Source organism: Hyperolius riggenbachi, chromosome 4 (genome assembly GCF_040937935.1).
Source record: "Hyperolius riggenbachi isolate aHypRig1 chromosome 4, aHypRig1.pri, whole genome shotgun sequence".
Lineage (NCBI taxonomy): Eukaryota > Metazoa > Chordata > Amphibia > Anura > Hyperoliidae > Hyperolius > Hyperolius riggenbachi.
In genome coordinates, this window is record NC_090649.1 from 271,824,080 (window position 1) to 271,840,827 (window position 16,748).

Sequence of the window (16,748 nt, forward strand, 5' to 3'; positions counted from 1 at the left end):
AATAATCAAACACACACACACACACACACACACACACACACAGTGTCTATTAGGGGTGGGATCATTCTTCTCTCTGGAGCAGCTGTCCTGGAGGACAATGAGAGACAGTAGGTTTAATGTTGTATTGTCTTAGACTGATAAAGTCTTTCAGTGTCCCAGAAGCTAACATATAAACTATTGACCTATCCCACTCAGAAGTGGTTGTCTGCATGGCAAGAGTTTTATGGTTGTAATTCCTTATCAGTGAATGTTAAGTTAAAGTCGACTAGGACCTGACTGGAGAGAAACTGCAAACTTACTAGCATACGTAAAGGTTTAACCCTTTAGGCAGAAAACAAATAAAAGAAACAGACTAGTTTTTGTATGCTTGGCAATATACATATAAACTCTCATCATCGGGTACACTTTAAATTATCATTCCCATATTTATTTTAGATTTTATTTTCTCCCATTCTGCCCCGACCTCTCTTCGGACTAAACTTTCAAATGTATCCAATGCCCCAGGGTCCAGGTACTTTTCTTATACAGACCGCTTCCTGCCTTTCAAATCCTGGTTCAGCTCCCACTGGGCAAAATAATCCAGAACTATGGCCTAGGATACCATTGTTATGCAGATGACACACAACTGTATCTGTCCTTCAAGCCTGGCACCCAAGACCCATCAGCATCCATAAATGCGTGTCTAGTGGATTTACAAAATTGGATGAACACCAGCTGGCTGAGGCTGAACTCTGACAAAACAGAGGTGTTGGTGGTAGGTGGTCCACACATGATGGATAAAGTTCAAAACGCTCACCACCTCAAACTAGCAATTGGGGGAGATACTGTATTATTATTTTATTTATTATTATTTTTTTAGTATTTATATAGCGCCGACATATTACGCAGCGCTGTACAATGTATATATATGTATATATATATATATATATATCTTTCACTAACTGTCCCTCAAAGGAGCTCACAATCTAATCCCTACCATTGCCATATGTCTATATCATGTAGTGTAAGTACTGTAGTCTAGGGCCAATTTTAGGGGGAGCCAATTAACTTATCCATATGTTTTTGGAATGTGGGAGGAAACCGGAGTGCCCGGAGGAAACCCACGCAGACACGGAGAGAACATACAAACTCTTTGCAGATAGTGCCCTGGGCTGGGATTCGAACCTGGGACCCAGCGCTGCAAGGCGAGAGCGCTAACCACTACGCCACCGTGCTACCCAGTATAAAGACTCTGTGCGAAACCTTGGGGTGATCCTGGATGGAAATCTAAAACTCAAACAGCAGATATCAGCTGTCGTCAAGTCTTCCTTCTTCCATCTAAGAAATATAGCGAAAATCAAACACCTTATCCCAGCTGAAGACCTACCTGCCCTGGTTCATGCATTTGTATCCTCCCGCCTAGACTACTGCAACGCCCTGTTCATCGGATCTACAGAAAAGGTTCTGCGCCCCTTACAGCTAGTACAGAATGCTGCAGCCAGACTCCTAGCCAATGCCCCCAGCAGCTCACACATCACCCCAGTACTGCAAACTCTTCACTGGTTGCCAGTAAAATGGAGAATCAATTTTAAGATCTGCCTGCTGACATTCAAGGCTCTACACCACATGGGACCCAAATACATAGCCAATCTATTGGAACTTTATGCCCCTCCACGCACCCTCCGCTCTGCCAACAAGATGTAGTTGATTATTCCCAGGATAGACTTAACATTTGGTGCTCGGGCCTTTTCCTATGCAGCCCCTACTCTATGGAACTCACTTCCACAATCAGTACGAGAGGCTCCCTCTCTGGACAGCTTTAAAAAAAAGGCTAAAAACTCACCTCTTTTCCCTAGCCTTTGAGACTGCATAATGCAGGGTCACAGCGCTTTGAGTCCCCAGGGAGAAAAGCGTTAAATATTATTGTTAAAATGCATTTTTTAATTACAATGATCTAACTTTTGAAAGTCCACCTCCCATTAAGACATCTCCAGCATACGTGGGCAAAAACCCAGGCCCTTTTCCAATACACTCATCTCGCTTGCAGTTGAAAAGGACAACTAAAGATAGAGGAATATGAAAGCTGCCATATTTATTTCCTTTAACCCTTTCCACTCGTATGTCCCGCACAGCAGGACATCGCAAATTTCCCATTGCACTCGTATGTCCCTCTATGTGGGACATCATTTCAGCGGCGGTTTGCAGGCACATCTGCGGGGGGCAAAGTCCAATCTCTCTCCCCTTGTATAGTGGGCATGTAAGAGTACATGCCCACACAGGTGGTACCCCCATGCCCCAAATCGGAAGTGCACGATCAGCGCTAGCAGGAAGTGACAGATGCATTGAAATTTCCTTGCATTTTCCTTGCAGATTACTTTTTGCAGATTCCATTGCAGATTTCTTGCAAAGTTGCATAGAGGAGCAATGGCATCCTATGCAATGGACGTGGAGGATCGTCTAAATAGTAGCCAGCATTTAATTGCTCTAATTCCCAATCGAAATACCAAAGATTGCATCGTGTGTAGTGACATGAAGACACCGAGTGACAGGCATAAAACCACCAATTATTGCGAAACTTGCTCACGCAAGCCAGGATTGCACCAAGTAAATTGCTGTAAAAAAATGTACCATACCTTGGCTTTCTTCTCTGCTACCAGCCAATAGAAGATGCCAAACTGTCCAAATAAGGTATTAAATTAATTGCTATAATGTATTCTTTAAAATAAGATATACCATGTTACTATGTTATGTTCCATGTTAAAATGGGAGAGAGCGTAAGAGGGAGAGTGCATTTCTGTAAAAAAAAAAAAAAAAAAAAAAAAAAAAAAAAAAAAAAAAAAAACACTCAGAGCAGAAACAGTTTTTTCCTAAAGTTTTTCCTTTAGGAAAAAACTCAAAGTGGAAAGGGTTAACACAATACCAGTTGCCTGGCTATGCTGTTGATCTCTTTGGCTGCAGAGGTTGTGGAATAACACAAGGAACAAGCATGCAACTAATCTTGTCAGATCTGACAATGTCATAAACACCTTATATGCTGCATGCTTGTTCATGGTCTATGGCTAAAAGTATACAAGTGCACTATTCACGTCATTTCATGTACACTTGAGAAGGAGTGAGGAGCTCGAAAACATTTGTGGACAATTCACTGAGATTGCAAAGCAAGAGTGCCTCTCATATTATTTGTAGATAATTGCATAATACACTAAAAAGGTCTTAGAATATCCAGAGTCTCTCATTAATTCATATTGATCACTGTGTAAAAGAACATGTCTGCAAGGAAAGCCCGCCTCTTCTACTCAAGGCGACCTAAAGTCACCCTGCTACCACAATCTGCAACTGCCATTTACAACAGGCAGATTCTTAGCCCTGTCATTGGTTAAAGGAAATCTCCAGGTGGCAAAAATTAATATGGAATACAAGAGCCATTCAGGTCCAATACTGGTATCAGCTGCACTGACTACAATAAGGAAAAAAATCATAAAAAAGTTAGGTACAAGCTCTAATTTTAAATAAGCCTTATCAAGCCCTTGTTTATATGATGTTGAGAGACATCATAAAGCCGAATGACAGAGCGGGGAATTTCTGACATGTCACAGGAAATAGATAAGACTTGGCACAGGTGTGTTGTAGCAAAGATAAATATCGAATGCATACTTTGATTTTTTTTTTCAATGAATGATCCCACCTGAAGTGTTGAGAACTGACCCAATGTTAAAGGAGCACATTTTTAAGGCTTAAAAGTATGTAATTTACCACTCCAGCTATGCATTGCTGAATGCTGCAGCAAATCACACTCAGATGTAGAAATCAGACTCCACTGAAAGATTTTAATAATCTGAACATTTAATAATAATCCGAACATTTGTATAGCACTTTTTTCCTGTTGGACTGAAAGCGCTCAAGAGCTGCAGCCACTGGAAAGAGCACAAGAGGGCACCCTGCAGTGTTAGGGTTGCCTTGAATTCCTTACTGAATATGCACTGACTCTGGCCATTTTCATAAACTTACAAATAATAGTTTGTAAACACCCCAAACCATACTTACTTTAACGTTGGAACTATATTTTGCTGTGGCTTGATAGACTTCAGTTGATACCATAAACAACTTCTATATACATGACGTATGTTTTTCAGTCTAACTTGTTCTAAAAAGAAAGACAAGGAAACATCGGCGTTACAAAGTTCAAGTTATGCAATGGCACAGGTCTACTTCCATAATCAATACTATGAAATTATTTTATTTACCTTAACCATTTCAAAGTCTTAACTTCTGCCTATTAAAAGAGACTGTGATAACTTCCTTATGAGCACAACATATTGCAAAGTTTTCATGCAAGTCTAAAGCAGGCCATACACGCATTGATTTTCCATGGCAGATGAAATCACTCTGATCAAATCCGCCGGTAATCTATAACACAACATGATACATGGATTGCAATTTTGATCATTACACAGAAAAACTCATTCTAAATTACAATTGGACATAGCAGGGGAATGGAGGTATATTGAATGCCCATAGTGTTGCATTGTATTGAACAGTGCAATGCTGCAGTTCGATAGATGGTCCACATTCTTACAAGTGATGTTTTAACAAGTGTGCTGAAAATACTTATGGACCTACGTGACAAGCAAAAATCATCTCTGAAAACGTGGACCTCTACAGTGTCCTTATAAGAAAAAAGTTCACTGAAGCCCATAGTTGTTTCCTTGCAGATGGAAGCAAACAAAGCTGAATGGGACAGACCGCACAGTACAGGTAGTCCCCGCCGATACAAACGACCCGCCGATACAAACGGCATGGTTTCTGTGTTTCCAATGGAACTAGTAAAAAAAAAAATTTTTTTTCCCAAATTGGACTTGTAGTTTTTGAGAAAATCGATTTTAAAAAATTCAAAGAAAAAATGGCTTTTAATCTTGTATAAGCAGGTACAGAGTACAGAGGTGACAGAGAGGGAGACACTGAAGGCACAGAGGAGGTACAGGGGACAGAGATGGCACAGTGCTCCGACTTAAGAACAGATTCAGGTTAAGAACGAACCTACAGTCCCTATCTCGTTCGTTAGCCAGGGACTACCTGTACATTAAGGTGAACTTCGGCTGCTTTTTCCATGAGCAGACAAAGATACGGGACAACCCACCTGTCTTTCTATGTGATGGAAGTGGAAGACGACCAGAGAGCACCACATATATGCCGCAGTGCAATGTACAGCGGACGACCATTGCTGTGGTGCTACTAAAAACATGAGAAACCAGGAACTTACCCATTAAGGAATGGATGTAGCTTCCACTCTCCCGTATACCTGGAGGTGGTAAGTTTACCAAGGAGCGGAGCCCCACTGTAGTGCCGGGAGAGGAGGAGACAATTGTGTTTTTTTCTAAAACTTCGCTGTGACCATTCCACAAGTAGAATGATAAAATGATCCTAACAAATAGTTAAATACAGTATTCCACTAGTGAGCATACACATTCATAAATAAGCAAATTGATTCTAGTGGATCTTAATTGTGCTCTGGAGCCCAGTATTGTACTAACCTCACAGGAGAAAGTGCCCTGTGCATAAAAATGCAAACAAGTAGCATCAAAAATTGAGGGATATTTAAGAGATTTCACCTAAAAGTTATGGAAAAAAAAACCAAAAACAAACAAACAAAAAAAAAAAAAAAACACAGTAAAAGGTAAATCTCTAATTTCTTTAAAGCAGATACGAGATGAAAAACAAACTATAACAAGTAACTTGTCTATATATCTTATCTAAAGTTTAGATTTACACAGCAAATCTAGCTGCAAACAGCTTTAATAGAAAATGATTATTTCTTCCTGTGATACAATAACAGCAGCCATGTTGTTTGTAAACCTTACACAGAGGCAGGCATATCTGTATATTGAGCACTCGGCCTGTGAAAAAAACCTAATGTCCCTCCTCCCTCTGAAATCAATGTCTTGTAACACCTCCTCCTCCTTCTCCTGCCCAGACTGAGCTCCCATGAGCCCTTGCTAATGCCAAGGCTCTCTGAAAAGCTGTGGGTGTGGTTTATTTAGTTTATAGGGAATTAGAGTATTGAAAAAAAAAAAAAAGTATTTGGCTTGAGGAATGCCCTATAAACAATAGGAAAGGAACACAATTATGCAATGAGTAAAAAGTTCACCTCGGATCCACTTTAAATATTCTGGAGAATATGTATATGTGCTCAGAGATCCAACAAAATAATCAGTTGCCGTGTGTGCGCGCACAAACAAAAACAATTGCTTCCACCCAGTGTGGTCATCTGCGGTTCTGAAGCATTTTTTTTTATAACGCTTGCAGTGGGAAAACCGCTTGGCTAATGAAAGTGAATAGGATGGTGCACACAAGAGCGGTTCGTTTTTTCCAGAAACACAAACTCAGGGGCTGCAGCATTTTTTAGATTTCTGAGGAGTTTCTGCCTCAATGTTTAAGTATAGGAAAGTGGAAAACCGCTCTGAAAAGCTCTAGATCAGAGAGGTTTTCCAGGCGTTTTTGTTACAGAACCTGTTCAGTAACAGCTTTAGGCCTGGTTCACATTAGCGTTTCCTGTCCGGATCCGCCTGATCGAATCCGGACCTTATACTGTACAAACGGAACGTACTTTCCGCATAGCAATGCAAAGGCTATGCGGACGTTCACACGCGTACGTTCCGTACACTCTGGAACCAGGTCGGATCCGGACTCCGGAGGCTTTTCCAACATGCGCTATTTTTTGGGGCCAGCTCATCTGGCCCACGCACCCGGAACGGATCCTGACTGCACCATGCGGATGTGGAAACCTATGGGGAACGGAAAGCACAGAACACACAGGATGCAAACACCTGAGGTTCTACCCCACTTCCTATGCGGATTCTAGTGGCCATTTCGGATGGGGACACATGGGCAGCAGTGGAGCAGCAGTGACTTATGTGCTGGAGCGTGCTGGAGCTGTTTGGCCGTATGTCGGAGGTGGAGGTGAGGCCTACAGCGGAGGACCTGATTCTACAGGTGCACCAGGTGCACCTTCTGCAGACCCCAACAAGTTTAGGTACTTTTGTTTTTTTCCCCGGAGCCGCATGGCAGCCGCGTTCACACCGCAAGAAATACGCATGCAAACTGACCGGATCCGCATCGCATGCGGATAGGTGCCGTACGGCTCTTATGCGTATCAGGTCCGGCTCCGATGCGGATCCGGTCAGTTTGCGTGACAGAACGCAAGTGTGAATGGGGCCTAACTGTAACAATATTTGAAATCTGCTACACAAAAACACTCCAAAAACGCTAGGCATGTTTAGAAAACCTCTCTAAACATGTCTAGAAACCTCTAGCGTTTTGCGGATCTGCTAGAGGTATTTGGTGTGCACTGGCCCTAGGGTCCACATCTTCAGAAGCCACACAGGATCTAATCATATAAATTATAGCTATTGATGCAAGTTAGAAAAATGACTTGAAAATATTGGCTGGCAAGTTAAACACCATACAGGAGAGACACTGACATTTTAGAACAGGTATTAAACTGGCAACTAAATTAACGAAAGGAATGGAAGGTCTTATTTACTAAGAAAGGTTAGACAAACAGTTTATTTAGCTTGGAAAATTGACAACTTATAAGTGATCCTAAAGTGACTAACCAAATCATGTCAAGTAACGCAAACCTGTGAAAACAAAATGATGCCATCTCATAATTGCTCCATGTCTGGCTGCAATGAAAAATTTAATTTTCCTTATTTTGAGTAGACAAGTTTTGAGTCGTAAACTGTGCCACCCCCTTCCTGCATCACTGAAATGCTCCCATTGGCCAACTGTCACAAATGCGCAGGTTATGTGGTGTGGATGATAGAATAAGTGGGTATTGGTCTACAATAGCTTTTATTGTGAAACAGTTCAAAATATGGGCAGGGCATCATACACATGAAGGAAGCATTTTTGCCCATATCAACCAGTGATATTTGTTTTATTTTTTTTCAAATTAGCACACTAAAAGGACAGTTGGAGTGGGACAAACATTTGATGAGATCCAACAGTCATTCTCACATACGGTGAGGAAGGACAATATAGGACACAAAACCACAGATTTCCTACCCCCTTGAAGGACTGGAAAAAAATGAATTAGAAAATCTACAAAGCACAAACAAGAAAAGAAAACAGTATTACTGTGGGGCCAGAGCTGGAGTCGAGAAGTCGGAGCAATTTTTGGGTACCTGGAGTGGTTTCATAAACTGAGCAGTTGGCAGTTAGCATTTTTGTACAGACTCCACAGGCCTAGCTGTACATGAATTTACCTTAATCTTCTTTCTGACACAGGTTTTCCTTACACAGTACAAATACAGCCAAGAGCAATATAGATGCTTGGCAATTCTTTACTTTTTTTTTATTTTTTTTTATTTTTTTTATTCAGAAGCCTGTACAAAGTACAAAAGAATGAACTGTGTATGGAAGAAAGGAGGTTTTACTACACGTTTAAAAAGATGTTCTACACAGTAACTTAATACTAAGATACATTCCTTACTGTGAAGGCCAATGAAAGCTACAATTACTACAGTGTTCTCCCCAGGCTCTTTTAGCCGGGTGCTTCACCCGGCTAGTTTTGGTGACCACCCGGCTGTCATCAGCTCAACTCCACCTCTGCTGTAAGCAGAAATGTGCAGAGAAGCACTGGCCCTGCATTCTTTCATCTCGCCCCACCCGGCTACTTTTTCATGCCACCCGGCTACTTTTTCATGCCACCCGGCTGGAAAATAATTCTGGGGAGAACACTGTACTAGGTAGACACCTTGATCAAGTTAGATGATTCCTTACCCTTTGTTATTTTTCCTTCCTCTGAATTAGAGATGGTGAATGAAAGGCAAATAATCCCGGCCTGCAAGGAAAATCAATACTTCTTGGATGTGAAAGTCAACATCAGCAAAAAGTGCATTTGATTAGCCCAGTTCAAAGATGCATACGATTTATATTAAATGTGCATGTTGGTCTGAATTATTTGCTTCACACCGATCGTCTGTAGTCTGGATTATGATACAGTGAGGATCAAAAGTATGAGCTTGGACATGTGCCACATATACAGTACAGACCAAAAGTTTGGACACACCTTATTCAAAAAGTTTTCTTCCTCTACCTCTGGAAACTCATCAAGAGAATAGCAAGAGTATGCAAAGCAGTAATCAAAGCAAAAGGTGGCTACTTTGAAGAACCTAGAATATGACATATTTTCAGTTGTTTCACACTTTTTGGTTACGTACTATACTTCCATGTGTTAATTCATAGTTTGGATGCCTTCAGTGTGAATCCACAATGTTCTTAGTCATGAAAATAAAGAAAACTCTTTGAATGAGAAGGTGTGTCCAAAATGTTGGTCTGTATTGTACATATGTTCAGTACTTGGTGAAGGAGCACATGTGTAGCAGTTACACAGAGAGCAACTGAACTGACTTCCCAACATACAGATTAAAAATTCCTATTTAAAACATAATTTTTTACAGCATTCATTAAATCTACCTTTACTTTTTTTTTCTAAATTAAGAATGTAGCTTTCCTTACTTAACGTGACCCTGAGACAAGGATCCCCCTATAAAATACATAGCTAGGGCTTCCTCCAGCATGATCACTCCCACAACATCCTCCTTTCCCTCCCCGTTCTTCTGCAATTGGCCCCAAGTGCGCTCCCGCTGCGTTCACGTCGCCTGGAGTGTTCTGCGCAGTACTACTGTGGCAGCGCAGACCGCTCAAGGCGATGGAAGCGAGACAGGGGAGCACACCTGGCCAGACTGCGCATGCGCCAACTGGCCCAGACTGACGGACTTTCCGGGGCCAGTACCGGACAAACGGAGAGGGAGAAGAGGATGCCATGGGAGCGATCAGGCCGGAGGAGGCTGAAGGAAGCCCCACGTACAGGGAGTGCAGAATTATTAGGCAAATGAGTATTTTGACCACATCATCCTCTTTATGCATGTTGTCTTACTCCAAGCTGTATAGGCTCGAAAGCCTACTACCAATTAAGTATAATAGGTGATGTGCATCTCTGTAATGAGAAGGGGTGTGGTCTAATGACATCAACAACCTATATCAGGTGTGCATAATTATTAGGCAACTTCCTTTCCTTTGGCAAAATGGGTCAAAGGAAGGACTTGACAGGCTCAGAAAAGTCAAAAATAGTGAGATATCTTGCAGAGTTTACTGCCAGTTTCTGGAAGACACCTTCTTCAAGCAGTGGTACAGGAAGAAGTCTGCATCCTTCAAGAAAAACATGATTTTCATGCAGGACAATGCTCAATCACACGCGTCCAAGTACTCCACAGCGTGGCTGGCAAGAAAGGGTATAAAAGAAGAAAAACTAATGACATGGCCTCCTTGTTCACCTGATCTGAACCCCATTGAGAACCTGTGGTCCATCATAAAATGTGAGATTTACAAGGAGGGAAAACAGTACACCTCTCTGAACAGTGTCTGGGAGGCTGTGGCTGCTGCTGCACGCAATGTTGATGGTGAACAGATCAAAACACTGACAGAATCCATAGATGGCAGGCTTTTGAGTGTCCTTGCAAAGAAAGGTGGCTATATTGGTCACTGATTTGTAATTGTTTTGTTTTTGAATGTCAGAAATGTATATTTGTGAATGTTGAGATGTTATATTGGTTTCCCTGGTAAAAATAAATAATTGAAATGGGTATATTTGTTTTTTTGTTAAGTTGCCTAATAATTATGCACAGTAATCACCTGCACACACAGATATAACCCCCTAAAATAGCTAAAACTAAAAACAAACTAAAAACTACTTTCGAAAATATTCAGCTTTGATATTAATGAGTTTTTTGGGTTCATTGAGACCATGGTTGTTCAATAATAAAATTATTCCTCAAAAATACAACTTGCCTAATAATTCTGCACTCCCTGTATGTATATTTTTTTGGGGGGAGGGGGGTGTCTGGTACACTTGAACTGCATCCTGGTACAATTACCTACAATCCAAAACTAGAACAATGAGAAGCAGTTCATTTCAGCACTGGGCGCTGTCATAGCAGCAATGCTCTGCTTGCACGCTCCAAGTAACGGTAATTCGGGGCTTCGGAGGTTGCCAGACCCCGAATTACATCTCCCTCTGAATTGCTATAAGAGAGGGAATGGTATTTAACGATGTCATTCGGCTCACCCTGCGCCAGGATAAGATGTTCCCAGAACAATGTAAACCCTGTAATACAGCAATGTCTTTGGCTAGCAGCGTGAAGTGACTGCCCACTATATTTAGTGGGGTTCCATGGTATCGCACGTGAGGTCAAGAGCAGACCAGTCTTGTACTATGGAGAGGAGTGTGGTGGAGCTAATCAGATACTTAGTGAGCTGGCAATGCATCAGACGTCAGCCCCTGATGAACGAGAATGCTGACAAAACGTGTAGGCCCGAGCTATGTCTGACATTAGGGGAAAAAAAAGGTGGTATGTGCGCTCCTCTCCTCAAGCTCTAGCAAATATAATATAATACAACAATATGAGGTGCATATACCTAGATATCAAGCACCCAATTACTTCACACTGACTGGATGGATCGCTGTACGAATGGGTGAGTATTCACACCCTAAACACGTTATAGATTGAAGTATAGCGCTCTGTGCATCAGCCAGCCATAGGTCACAACACTATGCAATACAAAAACTCCTAATACATCAAATATAGTCCACTTTCAAGTCCATCAATGTAGATCTGCATCCCAATAGTACATAATCCGCTCACCAGAAACGTTGGCTGACTGGTTATAATCAGCATAAACAGCATGTAGTAAATAGTAGCTGGTGGTCCTTTATATGCTCTTCCGTGTATACCTCAGGAAAAAAAGGCTAACATAGCGTGATACTGTTTGCAACAGATGAACAGATGCCCCTCCACCAACACTGCTGGTCACCAGTGCCAAGCTCACAAACACCACACACCCAGTGTGTATATCTGATAAAGTGAAGGCTCACCGGATCCAATGGCTGACCGTATAACAGACCAGCTTACAGCGCTTCTGATACACCTTCTTAGTCCCAGCACGGCCTCTCTCCTTAAAAACTCAAAGCGGGTACACTATAGTGTATTACCATTTATTAAAACAGCTTAAAAACAAGTAGTGCACTCACATTTCCCCATAAAAGTATGCGCATATCAAACGCCCTAGGGCGTGGCCTCGGATTGCTGTGTGGAGACGCGAGTATAGCTATGAGGAGGACGTCCGTATGATTTTTGATATGCGCATACTTTTATGGGGAAATGTGAGTGCACTACTTGTTTTTAAGCTGTTTTAATAAATGGTAATACACTATAGTGTACCCGCTTTGAGTTTTTAAGGAGAGAGGCCGTGCTGGGACTAAGAAGGTGTATCAGAAGCGCTGTAAGCTGGTCTGTTATACGGTCAGCCATTGGATCCGGTGAGCCTTCACTTTATCAGATATACACACTGGGTGTGTGGTGTTTGTGAGCTTGGCACTGGTGACCAGCAGTGTTGGTGGAGGGGCATCTGTTCATCTGTTGCAAACAGTATCACGCTATGTTAGCCTTTTTTTCCTGAGGTATACACGGAAGAGCATATAAAGGACCACCAGCTACTATTTACTACATGCTGTTTATGCTGATTATAACCAGTCAGCCAACGTTTCTGGTGAGCGGATTATGTACTATTGGGATGCAGATCTACATTGATGGACTTGAAAGTGGACTATATTAGATGTATTAGGAGTTTTTGTATGTCTGACATTACCATCTGGGACCAGGAAGTTACTCAGGATGCGGCGATGTGGGGATATGAAGCAGTGTTTGTACAAGTGGTTACCCGGGAACCCTTGCAAGTGCCCTTAAAACCGCTATTCTCGTCTTTACTGATAAATAAAAGTTTTATGCAATGCAGAGTTTTTAGTTTTAGTGGATACAATTACCAGCGCTTGGATTTATAAAAGGCAGGTTCACAGTCAGGCTATCATTCCCACCTCCAGATATTCAGGAGGACATTGGGGGCGTGTCCTGGCAATTGTACCAGGGAGTCATTCACTTAGAGGTGGTTTTGTTTTTGGTGAGCTTCCAGTGGGAAGGTGGTTGTTGGTTCATGTCTAACATGTCTTTTTCTAGAAGAGTAGCAGCAGAACATTGTGACTGTGGATCCTTTCTGCATTTAGAGCTCTTGCATTTTGGACTTTGAGACCGTGCAGGGAAACTGTGTCTTTGAGTTTGAGTCCCCATGCATGGCTTAACATATTTTTATGCATTTCCAATAAGTCACCATTATAGAATGATTTGCGCACTGTGCTGCTTGTAAATTCTGTTGCTATTTTTTCCATACCCATTCCTGCTTTTTATCAATGTATTTGGCTAGGCAATTTCCATCCTTGGCACACTCACAACAGAAGAGCCTTGCAAAGGACTGACTAATGCAAGGGAAGAAAAGCAGGCCTTATCCAGGATTTCTTTACCATACAGTATTTAAACACACAACTTATTTTTAATACCACTCTAAACACTGCAAAGCCTAGCTACTCCTCCACCATTAAAGAGACTCCGTAACAAAAATTGCATCCTGTTTTTTATCATCCTACAAGTTCCAAAAGCTATTCTAATGTGTTCTGGCTTACTGCAGCACGTTCTACTATCACCATCTCTGTAATAAATCAACTTATCTCTCTCTTGTCAGACTTGTCAGCCTGTGTCTGGAAGGCTGCCAAGTTCTTCAGTGTTGTGGTTCTGCTATGAACTCACCTTTCCAGGCCCCTCTCTGCACACTGCCTGTGTGTTATTTAGATAAGAGAGAAGAGAGAAGCTGCTCTAATCAGCTGGATAAATCGTCCTCTGAGCTGGCTGGGCTTTCACATACTGAGGAGTTACAGACAAGGGCAAAGCGGTTTGCAGGAAGAAAAGAGCAGCCTGAAACTTCAGTGCATGGGGGAAAGAAACACACAAATGATCTCTTGAGATTCAAAAGGAAAGCTGAATACAGCCTGCTTGTGTATGGATGTATTTTCTATGTGTGGACATACTGTACATCAACCTACTTCCTGTTTTGGTGGCCATTTTGTTTGTTTACAAACAAAGTTTTTAAAACTGTTTTTAACCACTTTTAATGCGGCGAGGAGCGGCGAAATTGTGACAGAGGGTAATAGGAGATGTCCCCTAACGCACTGGTATGTTTACTTTTGTGTGATTTTAACAATACAGATTCTCTTTAAGTTCTCCCAAGCCTTGAATCCGTACAGCTCTTCATAACTTTTGGTTCCAGTTTCATTGTCTCCTATTCTGTTTTACCCAAACCACTGTTTTCAGTTTCCAAGAGCTGAAAAAAAAAATAGATGCCAAAGAAGAAAAATGACAATTGTGGTGATTCAACACTCATTTACAGCCTTGTTCATCTATCTGCACCTCCATTCAAAGCTCTTATGGCACAATTGCTATACAATTATCTACAACCATTATGTCCTAAAAACTGTGTGTTCAAGCGGAAATCACCCCTCCAACATCTTGCTTGACAGCTGGCATTAGCCATTTTTGCTTCTATGCGGTGTTTGCTTTTCCACCAATTGTGGTGCTGGGCATTATGGCCAAACATCTCAATTTTAGTTTCATTTAACCAAAGGACTGTTATAAATGTCTTGGGATTTGTTCAGATTCAACTTTGTAAACCTAAGGCATACTGTCATGTTCTTAGAGAAAAAAAAAAAAAAGAAAAAAAAGAAGAGGCTTTCGCCTGGCAACCCACCTAAACAAACTATCTTATGCAAAATAATCTATAGAGTCTGACATGCAGCTCTAAGGTTTTGTGCAACTTATCTGAGCATTGCTGACGTTAGGGTGAATTTGCTGGGGTATCCACAGTTGTCTTAAATGTTTCCATTTGTAAATGACCATTCCCACTGTGGAATGATGTACTCTAAATTATTTATTGATGGCCTCTTAACCTCCCCAGCGTTCAATTTCCCCAGGATTTCTGTGCAAACAGTGATAAAATTTATTTTTAAAACTTTTTTTTCCTGTAACTTGCCAAAATGTGTCAAGCAAGGGTCTAGTATACAGTGCAGGAGAGTATTGATGTGTATGCATGTTTATACTGTTCACAGCATGTTTTTTTTGAACGGACATTTCTGTCCATACCGCTAGGGAGGTTAAGCCTCCCCAGATTGATCGGCAGCAACAACGGCTTCTCTAAAACCATTGCCGATGATTTCTCCCACCTCATCATTGTGTTAAAACACATGAACGCTCCAGACCAGCAAACGGCCCACTTTTATGCAGATAATAATACTTGCTAAATATCAGTTAACCAAGTGCTTTTGTTTAGAAGCATGTGGCTGCTACTTATCCTTTTAATTCCAGAGGCAGGGATAAAGGGTGTACTTCTGCATTCTGATACAGACTTAGATTTGAGATATAATATATACAGTAGCAAGAAAGTATGTTAACCCTTAGGAATTGTATAGATTTCTGCACAAATTGGTCATAAAATGTCATCTGATCTTCATCTAAGTCACAACAACAGATAATCACAGTCTGCTTAAAACTAATACCACACAAATTAAATGTTTCCATGTTTTTATTGAACACTATGTAAACATTCACGGTGCAGGTGGAAAAAGTATGTGAACCCTTGGATTTATTAACTGGTTGAACCTCCTTTGGCAGGAATAACTTCAACCAAATGTCTCCTGTAGTTGCAGATCAGACGTGCACAACGGTCAGGAGTAATTCTTGACTATTCCTCTTTACAGAACTCTTTCAGTTCAGCAATATTCTTGGGATGTCTGGTGTAAATCACTTTCTTGAGGTCATGCCACAGCATCTCAATCGGGTTGAGGTCAGGACTCTGGCTGGGCCACTCCAAGAAGGCATATTTTCTTCTGTCTAAGCCATTGTATTGTTTTCTGTTGTTGATTTACTATGCTTTGGGTCATTGTCCTGTTGCAACACCCTTCTTCTGCTGAGCTTCAGCTGGTGGAAAGGTGGCCTTAAAGGAATACTGTAGGGGGGGGGGGGGGGGGGGGGAGAATGAGTTGAACTTACCCATGGCTTGTAATGGTCCCCAGCAGACATCCTGTGCCCGCGCAGCCACTCACCGATGCTCCGGCCCCGCCTCTGGCTCACTTCTGGAATTTCCGACTTTAAAGTCAGAAAACCCCTGCGCCTGCGTTGCCGTGTCCTCGTTCCCGCTAATGTCACCAGGAGTGTATAGCACAAGCCCAGTATGGTCTGTGCCTGCGCAGTACGCTCCTGGTGACATCAGGGGAAGAGGACACGGCAACGCAGGCGCAGGGGTTTTCTGACTTTAAAGTCAGAAATTACAGAAGTGAACCGGAGGCGGGGTCGGAGCATCAGTGAGCGCTGCGCGGGCACAGGATGCCTGCGGGGGACCATTAGAAGCCCCGGGTAAGTTCTACTCATTTTCTCCCAACCCCCCTACAGTATCCCTTTAAGTTCTCCTGCAAAATGTCTTGATATACTTTGGAATTCATTTTTCCTTCGATGATAGCAATTCGTCCAGGCCCTTACGCAGCCCCAAACCATGTTGTGTTGGTGTGCTGTAGTTCTCTTTCTCCACACAGTGTTGTCTGTTTTTTCCAAACAACTCAACTTTGGTTTCACCTGGCCACAAAATATTTTGCCAGTACTGCTGTGGAACATGCAGGTGCTCTTTTGCAAACTTTAATACGTATAGCAATGTATATTTGGGAGAGCAGTGGCTTCCTCTGTGGTACCCCCCATGAACATGGATGTAAGCATATGCCAGAGACTTTTGTAAGTCTTGAGCTGACACTATGATTCTTCGTTACCTCATTCTGTGCT

The 16,748-nt window shown here is 42.0% G+C and overlaps 1 protein-coding gene across 2 annotated transcripts in view; it reads right to left on the reverse strand.

Moving 5' to 3' along the window:
• Positions 1–16,748, reverse strand: part of SEC63 (SEC63 homolog, protein translocation regulator) — a 158,296-nt gene that overhangs the window by 105,219 nt on the left and 36,329 nt on the right. The window contains exons 2-3 of one of the 2 annotated variants that reach the window (XM_068231259.1): positions 8,761–8,821; positions 4,024–4,123 (exon numbers count right to left, since the gene is read on the reverse strand). In XM_068231259.1, coding sequence (XP_068087360.1) covers positions 4,024–4,123; positions 8,761–8,821 — 161 coding nt within the window. The remainder of the gene's footprint in view (positions 1–4,023; positions 4,124–8,760; positions 8,822–16,748) is intronic. The other variant, XM_068231260.1, reaches the window with a different exon arrangement.